This window comes from Micromesistius poutassou, assembly GCF_964030765.1.
Source record: "Micromesistius poutassou genome assembly, chromosome: 14".
NCBI classification, from domain to species: Eukaryota; Metazoa; Chordata; class Actinopteri; order Gadiformes; family Gadidae; genus Micromesistius; species Micromesistius poutassou.
Window position 1 is genome coordinate 13885905 of NC_140284.1, and position 18689 is coordinate 13904593.

Below are 18689 nucleotides of genomic sequence, written 5' to 3' on the forward strand. Positions count from 1 at the left end.
GTGGATTTCGTCACTGGTCTGTCACTGTCCAGAGGCAACACCACCGTACTGACCGTGGTAGACCGCTTCAGCAAGATGGCCCACTTTGTGCCATTACCCAAGCTCCCATCGGCCAAGGAGACTCCCAAGCTGCTGCTGACCCACGTCGTCCGGCTCCACGGCATCCCGGTTGACGTGGTCTCTGACTGGGGCCCCCAGGTCGCCTCGGTCTTCTGGAGGGAGTTCTGCTCGCTCTTAGGGGCCACCGTCAGCCTGTCCTCGGGATACCATCCCCAGTCCAACTGCCAAACAGAGCGGAAGAAGCAGGAGATGGAGACGTTCCTTTGTTGTATGATGTCTCAGCACCCATTGTCCTGGTCTGAGCTGCTCTTGTGGGTAGAATATGCCCACAACACACTGACCTGTTCCGCCACAGGCCTCTCCCCCTTCCAGCCGCCTCTGTTCCCAGCTCTGGTAAGGGAGGCTTCCTGTCCATCCTCCCCTGGTCCATGCGTGTTCATCCCACCTTCCACGTGTCCAAGGTCAAACCAGTTTGGAGAGTGCCTTGGTCTCCATGACACCTCCTCCTCCTCCCCCTCGTCTCATCGACGGGGGTCCGACAACGTCAGCTCCAGGGACCCCTCCTCTGACGAGGGGGACGCATCCCGGGAGCTGAAGATGAGAGGATGGAGGTCTCTGACGAATATTAGCCCACCTGGTGGAGGAGGGGCTCTGATACACTCCTCCACCCGCCAACCTGGTGAAGAAGGGGCTCTGATACACCCCTCCACCAGCACACCTGGTGGAGGAGGGGCTCTGATACACCCCTCCACCAGCACACCTGGTGAAGGAGGGGCTCTGATACACCCCTCCACCAGCACACCTGGTGAAGGAGGGGCTCTGATACACCCCTCCACCCGTCCACCTGGTGGAGGAGGGGCTCTGATACACCCCTCCACCCGTCCACCTGGTGAAGGAGGGGCTCTGATACACCCCTCCACCAGCACACCTGGTGGAGGAGGGGCTCTGATACACCCCTCCACCAGCACACCTGGTGGAGGAGGGGCTCTGATACACCCCTCCACCCGTTCACCTGGTGGAGAGTGAGATGTGAGATGGCAGCATCTTATATTGTTGTGAGGTCTTTGGTTCTCTGTTTTGTCTATTTAAGATATATTTGCCATTTGTCAGATTATATCGTTCACATGTTGTGTGGCCATGTTTTATTTGTCAGGTTGATGTTAAGTATTCTTTCTCTCCTCTCTCCCCCTCTTCCTCTCTCCTCCCTCCTTCTTTCTCCTCTCTCTTCCATCACTTCCCTCCACTCTCCCTCTCTACTCTCCCCCCTGTCTCTCAGGTCTTTCTTGTGGTGGCTAACTCCCGGGAGGCGGGCTCTGAGCTGTCCATCCTGTACCGATGGAGTGTGGTGCAGCGGCGCTTCCTGTGGTACCAGAGCCTCACCACCCACTCTGCTCTGGACTGGGAGTTCTTCACCATACACAACCACAGCTTCCTGGCTGTGGCCAATCACAGGAGAGGTACACACACACACACACACACACATGCATATTTGTGATTCTTAAATAGATGAATAGACTACTATTATGGATTAAAATGTGTCAAACCATCCAATGAGGTTAGATCGTGTGTGTGTGTGTTTGTGTTTGTGTCAGCCAGAGACTCCAACCACAACATTCCCAGTGTGATCTACTGCTGGAACCCGAGCTCTAAAGTAAGGTCTGCTTATGTAGTAATGTGTATAAAGGACATCGATTCTGTCTTAAATGATCTTAACTGTGATTATGGGCTTTACAAACACAATTTATTGATTGACTTTCATCTTTAACAGTCATCTCCCCTTTAGTCACTGTTATAATTAAGACATTTAGAAAATCCTTTAGCCAGTCCCTGCCAACCAGTTTGTGACTGTTCTACTGCACTCAGAGAGGACCAGTCAACAAATATTCAGAGAACTCAGAGAAACACATTGGTCTTATGACTCAGTTTTTAAATCAAGCTGAAACAGGGGAGTCATATGTGTTGATAGTGTATTAATGTGTGTGTATTATGTGGTGTGTACTCTGGGTATTAATGTGTGTATTATGGTGTGTGTGTGTGTGTGTGTGTGTGTGTGTGTGTGTGTGTGTGTGTGTGTGTGTGTGTGTGTGTACTCATGTGTATTAATGTGTGTGTGTGTGTGTGTGTGTGTGTGTGTGTGTGTGTGTGTGTGTGTGTGCTGCCCTTGATATGTACTGAGTACATCTTGTCTTTGAGCTAAACACCTTCTGTTCATCAAGACTCTGAAGACAGTTATCAGTTTGTCCACAGGTTTATTGACTAAAAAAGGATGAAACAGAGAATAAACAGAACGCATAATCAGAAAATATCCAATGTAAATATCTTGTCAATACACTGTAAACACTTTTTGTCATGAATAACATTAATTATTTTAAAATCTGTATGTCTTCATTCTTTTCCCAAAAAACCTTGGCCCTTTGTGACTGTATTCTGCAAGCTGTAGTAATGCCTCCCCTTCTTTTCCCTATCCCACTCCTCCTGCCACACAGCCATGATGTTCTTTTTTAGGATTGACCTACACTCAGTTGACCCCAGCCTCACTTTTACGTCCACATCTTCCCTTCTTAAAGCCTTTTTCGCTGCCCCATCAGCTAGCTCATTCCCCTCTAACCCACATGAGCTGGGACCCACATGAACCCCACTAACTCTCCTGCCTGCTCAGTCCTGTACATCAGGGTGAGAAGCTCCACCATGAGGTCTGACCTGGCTCCATGCCCTCCCTCCCTCAATGTCATCAAAGCATATCACAAATGGCCCTGGCCTGACCTCCTCCACCCAGCTCTGTAGTGTACACTGAAACCCCATCAGATAGTCGCTTATATTTGATAACATCCAAATCTGGGATGCAAAAAACAAACCCAGACTTCCCAGTTCTTGGGTCTTGAGCCCCATCAGTGTAAATGTGTATGTACTGTCCCCAAGTGTTCTTCAGCCTTTCCTTTACGATGCCCCCAAATGTTGCAGTTCTCTCATAAGATAATACACTCCCTTTTCACTCTTGCTCCTCCCCACTCCCATGCACCTTCCAAAGCCAGCTCCCCCACATTCTCCCCTTGATGTCCTCTTAATTTACATATATACTGCTTGGCCAGCATAGATCTTCTGATACCCAATGGGGTCTCCCCCATTTCTACAAGTAAGGCTGCAGTTGGGGTGGAATGGAAGGCCCCACAGAAGGCCTCTCAGTGCCTTTGCCTGCACTACATTGAGTCTCTTGAGAATTGATTTTGCTGCCATCCCGTAACACAAACACCCATAATCTATCCTCTATCTGACCATTGCCCTGTAAATCATTATCTACTGTATGTGTATCCTGGCCACAAACTGCCTGATAGGGACCGCATGACATTTATAACTTTTCCACACTTGCTCACAAGGCTGTATGCATGCTTTTTATAAGTTAATCTTTCATCACAAAATACTGCCAATAATTTAAACTCTTTCTACTGCCTGCCCATACATGAAATAAACCTTGACACTTAGTATTCTTATTGCCAAATACAACATTATTTTTTTTTTCTGTTGATATTTTAAATCTTAAAAAGTCCTGTACCCAGTTAAGCATACACCCTCGAATCCCTGCATCATACAGCTTAATGATGAGCCCCTCCTTCCACAACATGTCATAAGCCTTTTCAATATCCAAAAACACTGCAACTACTCCCTCTTTATTTACCATGGCTTTCTTTACATCTGAATCCAGGGAGATCACAGAATCCATGGCATTTCTTCGTCTGCAAAACCCACTTTGCATTAGCATGAACCACCCCTCCTTCTCCAGTTTGTATACTAATCTGTCATTATTCTTTCCATTATTTTCCACATCACTGCTGTTAGTGTAAGTACATTAAGCTGTTAATGTAGGTACCATCATTAGGAACAATGTTATAAAATATAACAAACTACAGTAGTGTAGGCCTGCGGCCCTATTCTGCTACACACAGTTTACGCCGGAGGCACATTTAGTCTTAAAATATATATTATTTATTGTCAACTGTGGTCAGCTGTACAAAGTGGTAGCACTAGAACAGACACAGAGACACACACGCACACAACAAGTGAGAACATTAAGAATAACAACTGTGTACCAACAACCTGTTTGAAAATGTAAGGCTAAATACAAATAATATTGAAAGTTGGCCAGCCCGCTGATAACTGAACTTCCATAAGCCTCATGAGACGGGCGTGCCTGCCTCTGCAAACACAGTCCTGCGATGTCTGGATACATTGAGGTCAGCTTCAGTCTCAGGTGTGGCTCAGCATCAATCCTGCTTCTGTATTTTGTTTTTATGATGGAAAGTGAAGACAAGACTTTCTCGCACTGATGTGATGTGGTCAGCTGATATTGAAACAAAAATATTACAGGAAAGGCAAAACTTATTTTAAACTCCATTTTTAATTATCTCTTGGTTAACGTATTTCCATTCGTCCTAGTATTTTGATATTATTATGTTTTTTTTTGTTGTTGTATGTATGTATGTATGTATGTATGTATGTATGTATGTAATACATACAAACATACATACATACAACAACAACAATTACTACATACTATGTAGTAATGAATGAAACTCTTTTGCATACCACTTAATAGCGCATCACGTACCACCAGTGGTACGCGTACCATAGTTTGAGAACCGCTGGCCTATATGACCCTGGATGAGCTGCTTCTTTCCCAGGCTTTAAAATTGGGACCACCACTGCCTGCTTCCAGGCTAATGGAAGCCTTCCTTCTTTCCATACATTATTCATAAGTGCTAAGACCTCTTCTAACACTGGATCACCTAGTCTTTTAAATTCCTCATAGCTTATGCCATCCTTCCCAGGTGCTGTTTCCCCCCCATTATTATGGCTCTGTGCAGCTCTTCCACTGAGTAAAGTACAAATTAACAACATCAGTGTTATCGTCATTCACCTCAAGTTTAGATATGTGTTGTCTTAGCGTCTCATTCCTCTTTCTAATGCCTTCCTCCCCAATGTTTGTTCCCCTATGTACATCCTTAAACTTACTTCACACATTTTGGCTTTCTCTATATCTCTCTTCGCTTTAACTCCCTTTTCCTCCAATACTGACATTTTCCTTTTCCTTACCACTCCTGACATACGGTGAACTGCTGCCCATATTTCTCCAACTGATATATCCACGCCCAATTTTCCACAGTATGTTCTCCAACACTCACATTTTGTAGCCTTAATTAATTACTCTTCTTGCCTTAGCCCTCAGCCTTTTGTTCTCTATTGCATTATTCTATTTCTATTCTATTTTAAATTTTTTATTTCACACTTTATAAAAGACATGAATACAGAGAAGAGACAAAATAGATCAGTGCAGGAAGAGGCAGAAAGCCCAAATGGGCTTATATGAAGCCTCCACCTAAAAAAGTAAAATAAACCACTTAAATTCAATTTAAACAAACAGACAAACAAATAACAAAACAAACAACAACAGCAACTACAAAACATATCAAAAAATATTAATAAGAAATTTAAGAAAAAATAATAATAAAAAATATATATATATAAGTTGTCTTTTTTTCAAGGAATGAACATATAAGCACTAAGACAAACTACTTTGACAAAAATCCTCAAGAGAACCAGCTATAGACCAGCGATTAAAAGAGCCTTTAGGCATCTTTTAAAATGTTAAATAGTAAAACAATTCAAAGCCAGATGTGAAAAATTATTCCATATTTTAGCACCCCTATAACGTATGGAATATTGAGTTTGACTAGTTCTAAATTGAGGAGGGTGAAAATCAGCAGCTTGCCTTGTTGCATATAAATGAACCTGTGAATTTGTTTTAAAATAGCACATAAAGTGCTCAGGAATATTTCCTTTAAATTGATATATTTCATAAACAAAAGCACAGGTCTGAAGTATATTAATATCATGAACAGTAAGGATTCCAAGTTCTTTAAATAAAGGAGTGGATGCAGCATACGATTCAGAACAGCTTGCAATTCTAACAAAACGTTTCTGAAGGACCAGTATTTTGAGAAGGGTAGTAGGAAATGTACTTGCCCTGTTATGGCCATATTGCTTGCAATTCACAAATGTCATTACAGCTAATGTCAAAAGGAGACATCACCGCAGCAAACCATGGTGACGCATGGTGGACCTAACCTGGTGAAGTGGGCATGGCCAATTAGTGACCCGCAGAATAAAATAACCACGGACGTGCGACGCTGGTTGCGCACACAAGGGGGACAACTGAATGCTTTGTTCCCAATCCGCTTTCCCCGCGAACATTAAGAATTGTAAATAGGAGAAATAAAATTCATTCAATCGAGAAACTGTGGTCATTTGAAGCAACTTCTGGATATTATAACATGCCCACACTATGTTACAGTAGGAGAGATATGGGTAAATTAGACTATAATAAAGAGTGAGGAGGCAATTTCTGGAGACAAGATAAATAATCCTCCTTATTATCCCAATTGATTTATTTACTTTTTTGCTAACCCAGTCTACTTCATCCTTCCATTTTAAGTTTTCATTAACAATAATTCCCAAAAATCTAGTGGATGTAACTTGAAGTATCTCTGTAGACTCAATTGTGATTTTACATAAGTCTTTAGGGTATATCTTTTTACCTCCAAAAATAATTAAATTAGATTTTTTTAAGATTTAAAGAAAATGTATTTAATTTAAACCAAGTGGCATATGCAGAGAAGCCAGCATTTGCCTCTTTCATCAGAATATCAAAATTTTAATGTGAAGTAATCAAGGTAGTGTCATCTGCAAATATAATAGGAGAAAAAACATTACAAACATTTGCCAAATCATTAATATAGATTAAAAATAATAAAGGTCCAAGAATAGAACCCTGTGGAACCCCACAGGGTAGTCCAGCCATGTTAGAATTGCAACCCTGAACACAAACAAACTGCTTTTGATCAGATAAATAATTACTTAACCACTTATATGTAAGATCATGAAAGCCATATTTATGTAATTTTCCCAATAAAATAAAATGATTAACAGTATCAAATGCTTTTGACAAGTCTATAAAAATACTACAAATAAATTCATTATTAGTTTGAGCCAAAGTAACCTTTTCTATCAAGTGGAGAAGTGCCATATAAGTTGAATGATTTTTACGAAAACCATATTGATGTTTATACAGAATTGCATTAGAATCTAAATGTAGGATAATCCTTCTGTAAATCAATTTTTCCACTATTTTTGAGAAACAAGGCAAAATTGATATTGGTCTATAGTTATTAAAGCAACATGGATCATCTGTTTTATACAAAGGAATAACCTTGGCAATCTTTATGTCCTGGGGCACAGTGCCTGTTTTCAGGGACAAAGAGAAAATGTGGACAAGTGGTTGCAATATTATTTGTATTCTCTGTCGGGCACCTTCTTAAAGGAGAACTCTGGCGATTTTCAACCCCATTATTGTTTTCCTGAGGGTCACCCCATGTTGAGGGAAGTAAAAAACCGGACGAAAATTTATTTGACTATTCGCTATGGAATAGCTATAACGCTAACCTATGGGGGCAAGCTCTTTATCCACTTTTGAGGCTTCTAAACACATTCAGAAAACCATTCCAAGACCTATGTAACACGAGTTGGTTCCTTACGAGACACCACCGTGCTCGTTTAACTCAAATAGTGTGGCGAAACAGTATAAACTTTGTGTTTTTGCATGTAAACACTCACTGCCTTTTTACTTCCCTCAACATGGGGTGACCCTCAGAAAAACAATAATGGGGTTAAAAATCGCCAGAGTTCTCCTTTAATGGTGCATTTCCACCGCAGGGTGCGGGTCGGTTCAGTCTGCAAAGGTGCGGCACGGGTCGTGTTCCCACCGCCAAAAGCGGGCGTGATCCGGACTGAGCCGTATTGAGCAGTTCTCGTCTCACAGTACTCCGTTAGGGTATTGAGACGCCTGAAAGGGTCCCGGCAAGTTTAAGCTACACACGGCGTCCGTTGATTGGTCGACAGAATCGTGTCTTCTGTGCAACAGGGGGATAATAACAAACAAACACATTAACCGTGAGGTATTTCTGGACAACGGTGAAAGCTTCGTTTATGGGAGAAAATGTCGCGCAAAAGTTTGCCGTCCTTCTTGGATGTCCTACATTGTTGCTTTCTCTTTATTCATTGTGCGCATTCTTATTTTTCATGTATTTATTAGCAGGCTACACTGTGTCGGGCTGCCGCTATGAGATCACGATGCTTACATAGCTGCCGTGGCTATCGCCGTCCGGCTTAAACCCCGCCTACCATAAGGGTACTGGTGGCGGTGGAAACACGACACGTAACCGAGCTGGGCTATACTGCACCCCCACTACTGAGCTGAGGCGTGCTGGGTCCGAAGCGTACCCTGCGGTGGAAATGTGCCATAATAGTCTGTATGCACAGTTCCTATGCCTCACTGCTTTATCCCAAGCCCTATTCCACCATGGCACACCAAGCAAACAAACAACAAACAAAAATCACAAGCATTTATAAAAGACATTCATACCAGTACTTCCACATTGGTGACTGGTACCTAATTCCACTGCAGCTGGGATTGATCAACAGAGTTATTATGTTGTTCTGTGACATATTCAAGTGACAGATAAATTTGTACATCAAATTTCTCAGCAGTGCTCTAAATGTGCTGACCCCTGCATTACAGAATAGGGCACTAGCACTACAGCTCCCCTCTCCTTATGTTGTGTTATGCTGTATTTTCCAATGAAATTTCCCCCCGGGGATCAATAAAGTATACATCTACATCTACATCCTTGGCTTCCTTAGTAGGATCCTTAAGCAATCATTATAAGCAACCTGCAACTTCTGAAGGCTTGCCTTTTTAAATTTTACCCATAGGGGTGCAGTGTATAATGGGGTACAGTATGCTTTAAAAAGTTTAATATTTACATCCTCTGAGCACATATGACATTTCCTAGCCAGAATATTAGCTTGTGCGTATAACATGCGACATTGTCTATAAATATCATCATCATCAGATATCTGGTCTGTGATGAGATTACCCAGGTATTTAGTTTTCTTACAGACATCCAAAACTTGTCCTGACAGATAGAAATCTGGAAAACACAGTTCTTTGTCACCTTTAGTTCTACATATCAGAACAACACTCTTTTTAGCATTATAGTGCACATCATCTTTCATGCCATACTCAGAACATATATTCAGGAGCTGTTGAAAGCCAGCACTGCTAGGGGAGAGGATAGCCAAGTCATCCGCATACATAAAATGGTTTACCAAAGAGTTTCCAATCATACAGCCAGTTGTGCATACATTTAGTTGTTTGGATAGTGTGCATGAAACTGCCCCTGTCTTAATTTCAAACCTAGTTGGCCTGCGATCATTCATACATACTAACCCATATCTGTCCATAAAATCCTCCACTGTGCTCCCATTAGTATCTTTCATTCTGCTTCCCCACAAAGGATTATGTGCATTAAAGTCACCTACCAAAATAACCGGTGCCCCTATCTGTTCCATAAACTCCTCCAAAACTATTATGCTGACTGGCAAGCAGGGATTATAAAAGTTAACTATATTTACCCACGTATTATTTTCCCACACTTTTACCACCCACACACTCTAGATAAGACTTAATTTGCACCCTATGGTACTTCACATCAGATCTTACAAACATTGCACATCCTCCTCCTGCTTTCCCACTTTGGTCCTGTCTAATACTTTCATACCCTGGTACCACAAATTCCAAACAAGGTTTAAGCCAAGTTCCCTGAGGGGTATTCCATCAACCAGGCTAAGCGCAAAGCCGGGCTTATTTCGCTTAGCCGGGCTTCTTTCAGCTAGAGTTGCATTCCATGAACGTGACTTAAGGGAATCTCCGCTAAGTAACCATGGCAATTTATCCGACCAAACTAACCTGGTCGGGAGCAGGTTAACTGTCAGCTGTTAACTGTCAACTGTTAGCGGTGTTTCAGAGAAATCCATCTGTTAGCAACAATTGTACCATCAGAAGGTTCCGCCAAGCCTAGTCCTCACAATTTTGTCATAAATACATATACAAACTGCGTATATTTTCACTAAGGGTCTAAGAAGGGTCTAAGATTAAATGATGCAAATGAAATCATTCAATGAATTGCTATCAACCAGGCTGTTACTGTGGCTATTTTTATTTATTAATTTTTTTCAACACATTTTTACACAAATCTATGTATTATCGCGTAATCAGCAATCAGCAGCTGGGTGAATGGTCTAGCACTTGCACTGTGATACGCGCGACCCGAGTCTGAGTATTTCATAGTATTCTTGGCGTTGGCTTCATTTTGTAATTCCCTTTATTAATTTTATTAATTCCCTAATTAAGAATATTCAAAGAAATAGAAAATAAATGGCATGAAAAGTTCTTTGATTTCTCTAGTAATCCTTCCTATATTACTAATTACGTGGGGATTGAACCCCGGACGACCGGGTGCAAGTCCGACACGTTAACTCGAGACTATCTCCCTGCTTTCAAAGCCATGGTCAATATTCAATTAAAATATGTTACCCTTAATACTACTTATGCATTCAATAGATCGCCAATTTTTTTGCCAGGCAGCCTCCCTGTTTTTATTAATGGTTACGGTGTGTTCCCTTTTTGAGTTATTATATGCTTGTACTCCTCATAGACCTCCACAAGCTTCTGTTCGTCGCTGGAAAAGATCCCGCTCGGTCCTTTTTGGACATTTGATCCATGATTTGACATTCACGGTTATGGGCTGGTTACATATCTCGTGAACGCGCGTAATCCAGGAAAACATGAGCCTGGCTTGAACTAACCTGAGCAAGGCGCGGCTGAACTGCGTTGATGGAACGGCTTAAGCCTCAAGTGAAGTTGGCTCTAGTTCTAACCGGCCTTAATCAACTAAGCGCCGCTTTCGTTAGCGACTTTGATGGAATACCCCTCAGGATACACAGTAAAGCTGGTTTATACTCTCCATTAAAAACATCCACAAATATTTTAAATTCCTGGCCATTTGCGATGAGGCCCCTTGTGTTCCATTGCAATATGTAAAACATCATCAGATTAAGTACCATCATAGTCAGTCATGTCCATTTCTCCCTCTTTACCATTTCCCTCACTCCTTCCTATCTACCATAAATGCAAGAAGTAACTGTTTTTCCCCTATCCACATTGTTCCCCTTTTTCCTGGCAGCGGGTGAGCACTGGTCCCCACTGGCCCATTAGCGTCCCCTGGGCCCTTCACTTCTCTTATTGCATCTGCATAAGTCATGTTCTCCCCAGCTCTAACGTTCTCCACTTCCACAGTTGTTATATGAAATCCACACCCCCTGAAGGAAGTCACATGGTTACCACAACAATTGCAGCACTTTGTTTTCTCAACCTGGCATTGTTTGAAGTCATGGTCCCCCCCACACTTTCCACATCTCCTGTCCCCTCTACATGCAGCTGTCCCATGCCCAAAACGTTGGCATTTGTAACATCGCAATGGAGGATGTCTGTATTATCTTACTGGAAAACTCATATACCCCATGTATACTCTTGTTGGCATGTGGGTCAGTAATACAGCTTTGCCATCTTGTTTAAATCTATGGGCAGACTCAATCTCAGCTCCCTGTATATTGCCAATCATCACTTTCAGTGATGTCAGGGCTAATGTCTATTACTCCCTTAACACCTCCACCCGCAGGATCAAAGCACTCAATTGGCCGGTCAAGTTGATGGCAGACTTTCATGGCCCTAGACTTCTGACCCTCTGTTTTACAGAAAATCTGAATATTTCCATTTCTTAGCATTCTTACATTGAGTACATTTCCCATTTGATCTTTTATTTCATCCAACAGTTTGAGGGGGTTTAAAGCTTTATCATTCTTATCTTTAAACTTAACAACAAACTTGAATTGCACCAGATGCATCAAACAAAGCTCGCCAACAAGACGCGCGCTGATTCAAACTCCGCTTCCGCATCCCCCCATTGGCTCAGCCGCGTTGCAAAATCTCCCGAGACCCCGATAGCTCTACTCTCATGTGCATCCTTTAGGTGACTTCCTGTTTTTCTTAAATGGATCACTACCCCTTAGTGGCAGGTTACACAAATTGACATAACACATAGGGAACTACACTACAGTAACAGAACAGTGTGTATTATGGGGTGTGTGTATTAATGTGTGCATTGTGAGGTGTGTTTATTAATATGTGTATTACGGGGTGGGTGTATTGATGTGTGTATTAATGTGTGTATTATGGGGTGGGTGTATTGATGTGTGTATTAATTTGTGTATTATGGGGTGGGTGTATTGATGTGTGTATTAATGTGTGTATTATGGGGTGGGTGTATTGATGTGTGTATTAAGGTGTGTATTGTGGGCTGGGTGGGTGTAGTTGTTTGAGGTGAACCAGACCATCTTGACCTCGGGGGCATATGACTGGGAGTTCTTCCTCATTGGACCGTACCACTTCCTGGCCGTGGCCAACACCTTCGACGGCCACTCCACCTCCATCACCTCCACCATCTACGTCTGGGTGGACAGCCAATTCATCCCCTTCCAGCACATACCGGTACTATGGTTGTGAGTGCGTTTGTGTGTGTGTGTGTGTGTGTGTGTGTGTGTGTGTGTGTGTGTGTGTGTGTGTGTGTGTGTGTGTGTGTGTGTGTGTGTGTGTGTGCATAACCGTGAGTGTATGTGAGTGCGAGCATATTTGTGTGTGTGTGTGTCATAGAGTAACTCACACCTCTCCTGTCATGTTATGTCATGTTTTTAATTTCCTCTCCCTCCTCCTCCTCCCCCTCCCTCTCCTCCCCTCCTCCTCCTCCTCTAGACGGATGGGGCTACGGACTGGGAGATGTTCCAGATCGGGGAACGCTACTTCCTAGTCGTGGCTAACAGCCAGCGGGTGCTACGTCACGGCCCCTCCATCTACTCCCTCAATTCCACCATCTATGAACTCAACAGGCTCACACACACCTTCATCCGCTTCCAGGACCTGCTCACACACAGGTCAGTCTGGATAGACCTGGGTTACAGCAGACCTACTGGGTTACAGCAGACCTACTGGGTTACAGCAGACCTACTGGGTCTAGGCAGGACTTCTGGGCGCAGTTCCTGGGCCGGACACCAGGAACTGAAAGGCAGAGTTATGTCTTGTTTCCTGTTTTGTGAGGAGATATTAAACCAAAGAAATCGTATTCACACAAGTTTAATTTCAGTTCACTTTATGCAAATGAGCGTGTAGTGTAGTGCATTCGGCCATGTGATTGGACAATTGACATTCAGTGAGTACTGGCGGAATGTACGGCCTCGTGGTGAATCTCATGTCCTGGTAGTGAACTCCCACAAGCAGCCACTAGAGGGGGGCGTGGCCGCAGTGTCAGTTTTTTACATTTACATTTTTCAACTGATTTCAATGAAAATAAATATATAAAATATATACAATATGATTTTATATGAATATGAAAAAACAACTCATCGAAATTGGTTGAGAAATATCAATGTTAATATATAAATAATATATAAATATAAATATCAATGTGCTTTTTGGCCAGAAAAACCACAGCTCAGTCTTGAAAATGGCTGCCACATTGTGTTGCAGCGACAGGTCGCAGCAGCCAATGCAGCGTCTCCATGTATACGCCTCTGCCTTTAACACTGCTAGTCATTAGCTCAGTCAGTGTCAGGTGTGTCTGTTTCTGGGGGAGTAGTGAGGAGATATACCCCCTCAGCCAGTGATGGAGGCAGAAATTGTATTTATAAAAGTTGAAAAAAAGGAAAAACTTTTATTTTGTACCATTCTTCGTTACAAATGCATAAAGCAGAAAAACTGCCTATTCAACCAACTCTAACCCTAACCCTAACCCTATTCAACATGCTTAACCAACAGCTCAGGTTATAAAGGCAGTATAAACCCCCGCACTATTCAGACGCTTTGAGCATGCGCGAGGACTGAGAGACAGCGTCAATGCCAAGCTCTGCAGAAAAGTTTGAAAGTGGCTAAAATAGAAATGAACTGAAAATACAGTCAATGACAGTTCTAAGTCAGTAAATGAAAAGTTATAGCTAACAAAAATAAATGTCTGTCCGGGAGAAATTAATTTAGGAGCCGAAGGTGGACGCCGACAGAACAAATGCTGACAGAACAAACCAGCAACGCGGTCCTACCTGAGCAGGTAATGCCTATAGAGGATATGGCTGGAATTGACAAGCAAGAACTGCCGGAGTTGAGCCGCTCGATTAAGAAAGAAGAAATTGCAGTAGCACTGACCACACTTGACCACAATTGAACTCTCAAAGCACAAATGGAAGAATGTGGTCGGTATTAGATGGTGTTGAGAATGGACTGAATGATATGGAAGAGTGTGTTGCTGCAATGGAGGAGGACAAGAAGAAACGCGAGTTGAAGCTTAAATTCTACCCTGACCTAATGTCGGATATGGCCAAGCGGAGGGCAAAGTTTGGTGAGATTCGGGAGAAGCTCGGGACTGCAGGCGTAAAGCATGTAATTATTCACCCGGCCACCCTGATCATTACCTGATCACCAAGAAACTTTGTAACAATGTTGAATAAAACCAAGAAGAAGATGTAAGAGAATTAGCAATATTATTATAGATAGCAAGACCATGTGGAATGTTCTTAATCAACTAATGGGAAAAGGTGGTAGATCTACACCATCCTTCTTAGAGGCAGAGGGCAATTTCATCACCAAACCAGATGAAAAAACTATTGTGTGTAAGTGTTTATTTCAGTGATAAAATTCAGAAATTAAATTATGGTATGGTAAAATATGTGTCTAGAGCTCTCATCCAGCCAGCCTTATTACAAACAAATTGATGAATCAATTTTATAGTTTCCACTTTGAAAAAGTCAAGGTACAGTAGAACAATTAATACGATTGAGCAAGGACAAACCAGCGGGTGTTGATAACCTGGATGTGAGGTTGCTTAAACCTTTTGCAAAATTCTTGGCTCTGCCTATCTGCCATATAATTAATTTATGTTTTGAAAAATCAATTTGCCCAGCAGACTGAAAGATTGCTAAAATTATCCCACTGCCAAAGAATAATAAAGAGACTTTCTCAGGGAAGAATAGTAGACCAATAAGCATTCTAACCACCCTAAGCAAAATCATGGAAAGAATAGTATATGAGCAAATACAAAACTATTTCTGTATAAATGACTTGAACACAGCTCATCAACATGCATACAGGAAGGGGCGCTCCACAGCTACTGCACTAACCCAAATGACTGGCGACTGGCTGAAATAAATAGATGCAGGTTCTGTTTTATTAGACTTCAGTGCCGCTTTCGATATTCTTGACCATAGATTATTAGTGAATAAACTGTGCTGGTTTTGATAGGGGTTCTGTTGCCTGGATCAATAGTTACGTTACCAATAGAAAATACTGCGTATACTTTAATGGCGGTTTTTCAGAAATGAGGGTTATGAACTGTGGAGTGCCACAAGAGAGTTGTTTAGGGCCACTTTTATTTTCAATATTTACAAATGATTTACCTTTAATTCTAAACCATGCTTGTATTGCTATGTACGCAGATGACTCAACCATTTATTCAGCAGCGTTGACACCAGGAGATCTTGAAAAGGTTCTAAATGAAGAGCTAGTGCTGATTAGGAAATGGGTTAACATAAATAAATTGGTACTTAACTTAGAAAATCTAAATGCATAGTATTATGCTCTAAGAGGGGAGGGAGAGTAGAGCCGAAACTGCATTTAAAACTAGATGATAAAGAAATCGAACAGGTCAAAGAAGTTTAGCTACTTCTTCTTCCCCTCTTCCGGCACCTCCACTGGCTCCCTGTAGTAGCCCACATCAGATTCAAGATGATGGTACTGGCATACAAGGCGGTCGATGGAACTTCCCCTGCCTACCTCCAAGCCTTGGTCAAACCACACACCCCAGCTCAATCCCTCCGCTCAACTACCTCAGCTGGACGTCTGGTACCGCCATCACTAAGAGCAACCAAAGGTCGATCAGCTAAATCACAACTCTTCTCTATCTTGGGACCACAGTGGTGGAACAAGCTCCCTTCTGATGTCAGGACCGCAGAGTCGCTCACCAGCTTCTGCAAACGACTCAAAACCCACCTGTTCAGAGTTCACCTAGACTCTACATAGCCATTCAGTCCCTTATTTGTCTGTGCACTATTGTTTGTTGTACGTCCTGGCACTTAATGAATGCACTTAATGCAGGTTGTATTCATTCATTGTACTTAATTGTGTAGCATGTACTTAATTGTGTTGTGCTTGCATGTTGTGTAGCATGTACTTAATTGTCTAGCATCTGCAGTAGCTAGCTATCACTGCTGTATACGGGGAATGGGGTTAGCCTGGTGATTGTTACTATTTGCACTTGGTTCTATGAACATCTTTACTGTACCGACGGCGATATATTGTTTCACTTCTTATGACAAATGTACTTATTGTAAGTCTCTTTGGATAAAAGCGTCTGCTAAATGCCCTAAATGTAAATGTACTTGGTGTGCTGATTGACAGCCGAATGTCCTGGACAAGTCAGATAGATGAAATGTTGAAGAAAATGGGTAGAGGGATGGCTGCAATTAGATATTGTAGGACATATTTACCAGGATGCTTAATTAAACAATTAATGCAAGCTTTAGTCCTATCTCAGCTTGATTACTGCACAGTCACATGGTCCAACACATCAGAAAATAATCTTAATAAGCTACAGGTAGCTCAAAATAAAGCTGCTCATATAGTGCTCAACTGCTCATACATAACTAGAGTATGTGAGATGCTTAATAAGTTGAATTGGTTACCAGTTAACAGTAGGTTACACTACTCTCTTGTCAGCTTTGTAAGAAATATACAGCAATATAACAGCAAAGAGTCCTGTTAGCTTATTTAATAGCTTGATGTTTTGTTATGATAGACACAAATACTCTACATGTCAGTCATCAGAGAGGAGATTTCTGCTGCCTGCTTATAGAACAGGGGCTGGGCAGAGAACACTGCATTACAGAGCAATGGTAGCATGGAATTCTTTACCACGTTTTTTGATTAATGAAACAAGTAAGAAATGAACTTGTAAAATGAAATTGAAATTGTATTTGTTTACACAAGGTGTTACCATTTCGTACCTTTTCTTTTGGACCTCATAAGTACATAAGGGACTATCAGGAGTTGATCAGAACAACCAACTTAAATCAAGTAATGATTTTCATTTCCTCTTTTTATTTAATGTTTTTGTGTTGTATACTGTGTGGTTGCATGCTTGTATGCAACCACACAGCAATTTGAAATTTTGAAATTTTGACCTCAGGAAGAGCAGCACACGTCTGTATACGAGAGAGCTGACTGTGGATCAATATACATTTCAATTTCAATAAACACAATTCTGTCTCCTATTCAGGCTACATTATGTTTACACCTACAGATCTGGCAGTGTCTGATATGGTCAAATTGCCATTTTAATCATTTATCAAAGTGGAAACTAAACATAAACCCAAACAGCAGAGAAGATAGTCACATGCTGCAGGACATGGCACCAGACAGCAGGGTGTCCTTAAAGGTCCCATGGCATGAAAAATTCAGTTTTTTATCCATAACGAGACTCGTAGTGGGGGTTATCTCGGCCATGGTTGAGAAGGAATTGGGAACCGTGACATGGAGGAGAAAGGGATTGTTGCCCGCGACTGACCGCCGGAGCCCCACTGCCTGCTGCCCGCTGCCAAGACGGCGAAGGTGCCCGGGCAGCGGGCAGCGGCAGAGTGCAGCCCGCCTCTAAAAAATGGCATATTTGTGGAAAGCTCATTGTGGGACTGGCTCGTAGTGGCTGTAATTCTGCACCAAGGCTGAATTTCTTGATGTCTTCAAATACTGCATTAGGGGCCCACTAACACCTATATAAAAGGATCCATAAAGTAGCATGCCATGGGATCTTTAATGCCTAGTGTAGAAGGTGGTCTTGATATTTGTAATTTGAATATATGTCTCTACAGTGCAGTGGACTGGGAGTTCTTCAGTGTGGGGGAGGAGAGGTTCCTGGTCGTGGCCAACTCTCACGACGGGAGCTCCTACAACCTCAACAGCGTGATCTACCGGTGGCAGGGCTATGAGGGCTTTGTTCCGGTCCACAGCCTTCCCACCTTCGGCTGCAGGGACTGGGAGGTCTTCAGCACCAACGGCTCTTCCTACCTGGTCTACTCTAGCGCAACCTCCAGGCTCAGCAAGGTCTTCAGACTCAAGACCTACTGAAGAACAACTCATCCTACAACCCGACTGGAGACCTACCCTCATTACGACATACTATAGGTCTGCTGAACTACTCGATCCCGACAAACCCTCCTGTAGAACTACTGATGAACATACCCTTCTGTAGACCTGCTAAACTACCTACTGACCTTCCTGTAGACATACTGTAGTTTACTGGAGACCTACTGTAGACCTACTGGCCTGCTGTGGAATGTCTGTTCATCTATTGGATACTAAACGTACTGGATACTCTATTGACCCCCTGCACACTCCTGACCAACTATAGACCTACCTGTAGACCAACTTGAAGCACTATTGGAACTACATGCTGGGCTGACAGACCAAGAGAAGGAACCAGGACCACAGCCATCTGCAGTGGGCTTCAAGCTGAAAACCATTCAGGTTCATGAGGATCGCTCTGAGAAGCACAGAAACAATCTGAATATGTTCAGTTACATCTCAG

General features: G+C 42.5%; 1 protein-coding gene across 1 annotated transcript in view; it reads left to right on the forward strand.

Moving 5' to 3' along the window:
• tspeara (thrombospondin-type laminin G domain and EAR repeats a) overlaps positions 1-18288 on the forward strand; it is a gene marked incomplete at its 5' end in the record, with an annotated part of 69015 nt that extends 50727 nt beyond the window's left edge. Inside the window, 5 exons of the mRNA XM_084478222.1 lie at positions 1337-1517; positions 1653-1711; positions 12383-12559; positions 12821-12999; positions 17974-18288. Of these exons, the coding sequence (XP_084334348.1) occupies positions 1337-1517; positions 1653-1711; positions 12383-12559; positions 12821-12999; positions 17974-18229 (852 nt within the window). The 3' untranslated portion in view covers positions 18230-18288. The remainder of the gene's footprint in view (positions 1-1336; positions 1518-1652; positions 1712-12382; positions 12560-12820; positions 13000-17973) is intronic.
• Positions 18289-18689: the final 401 nt, after the last annotated feature.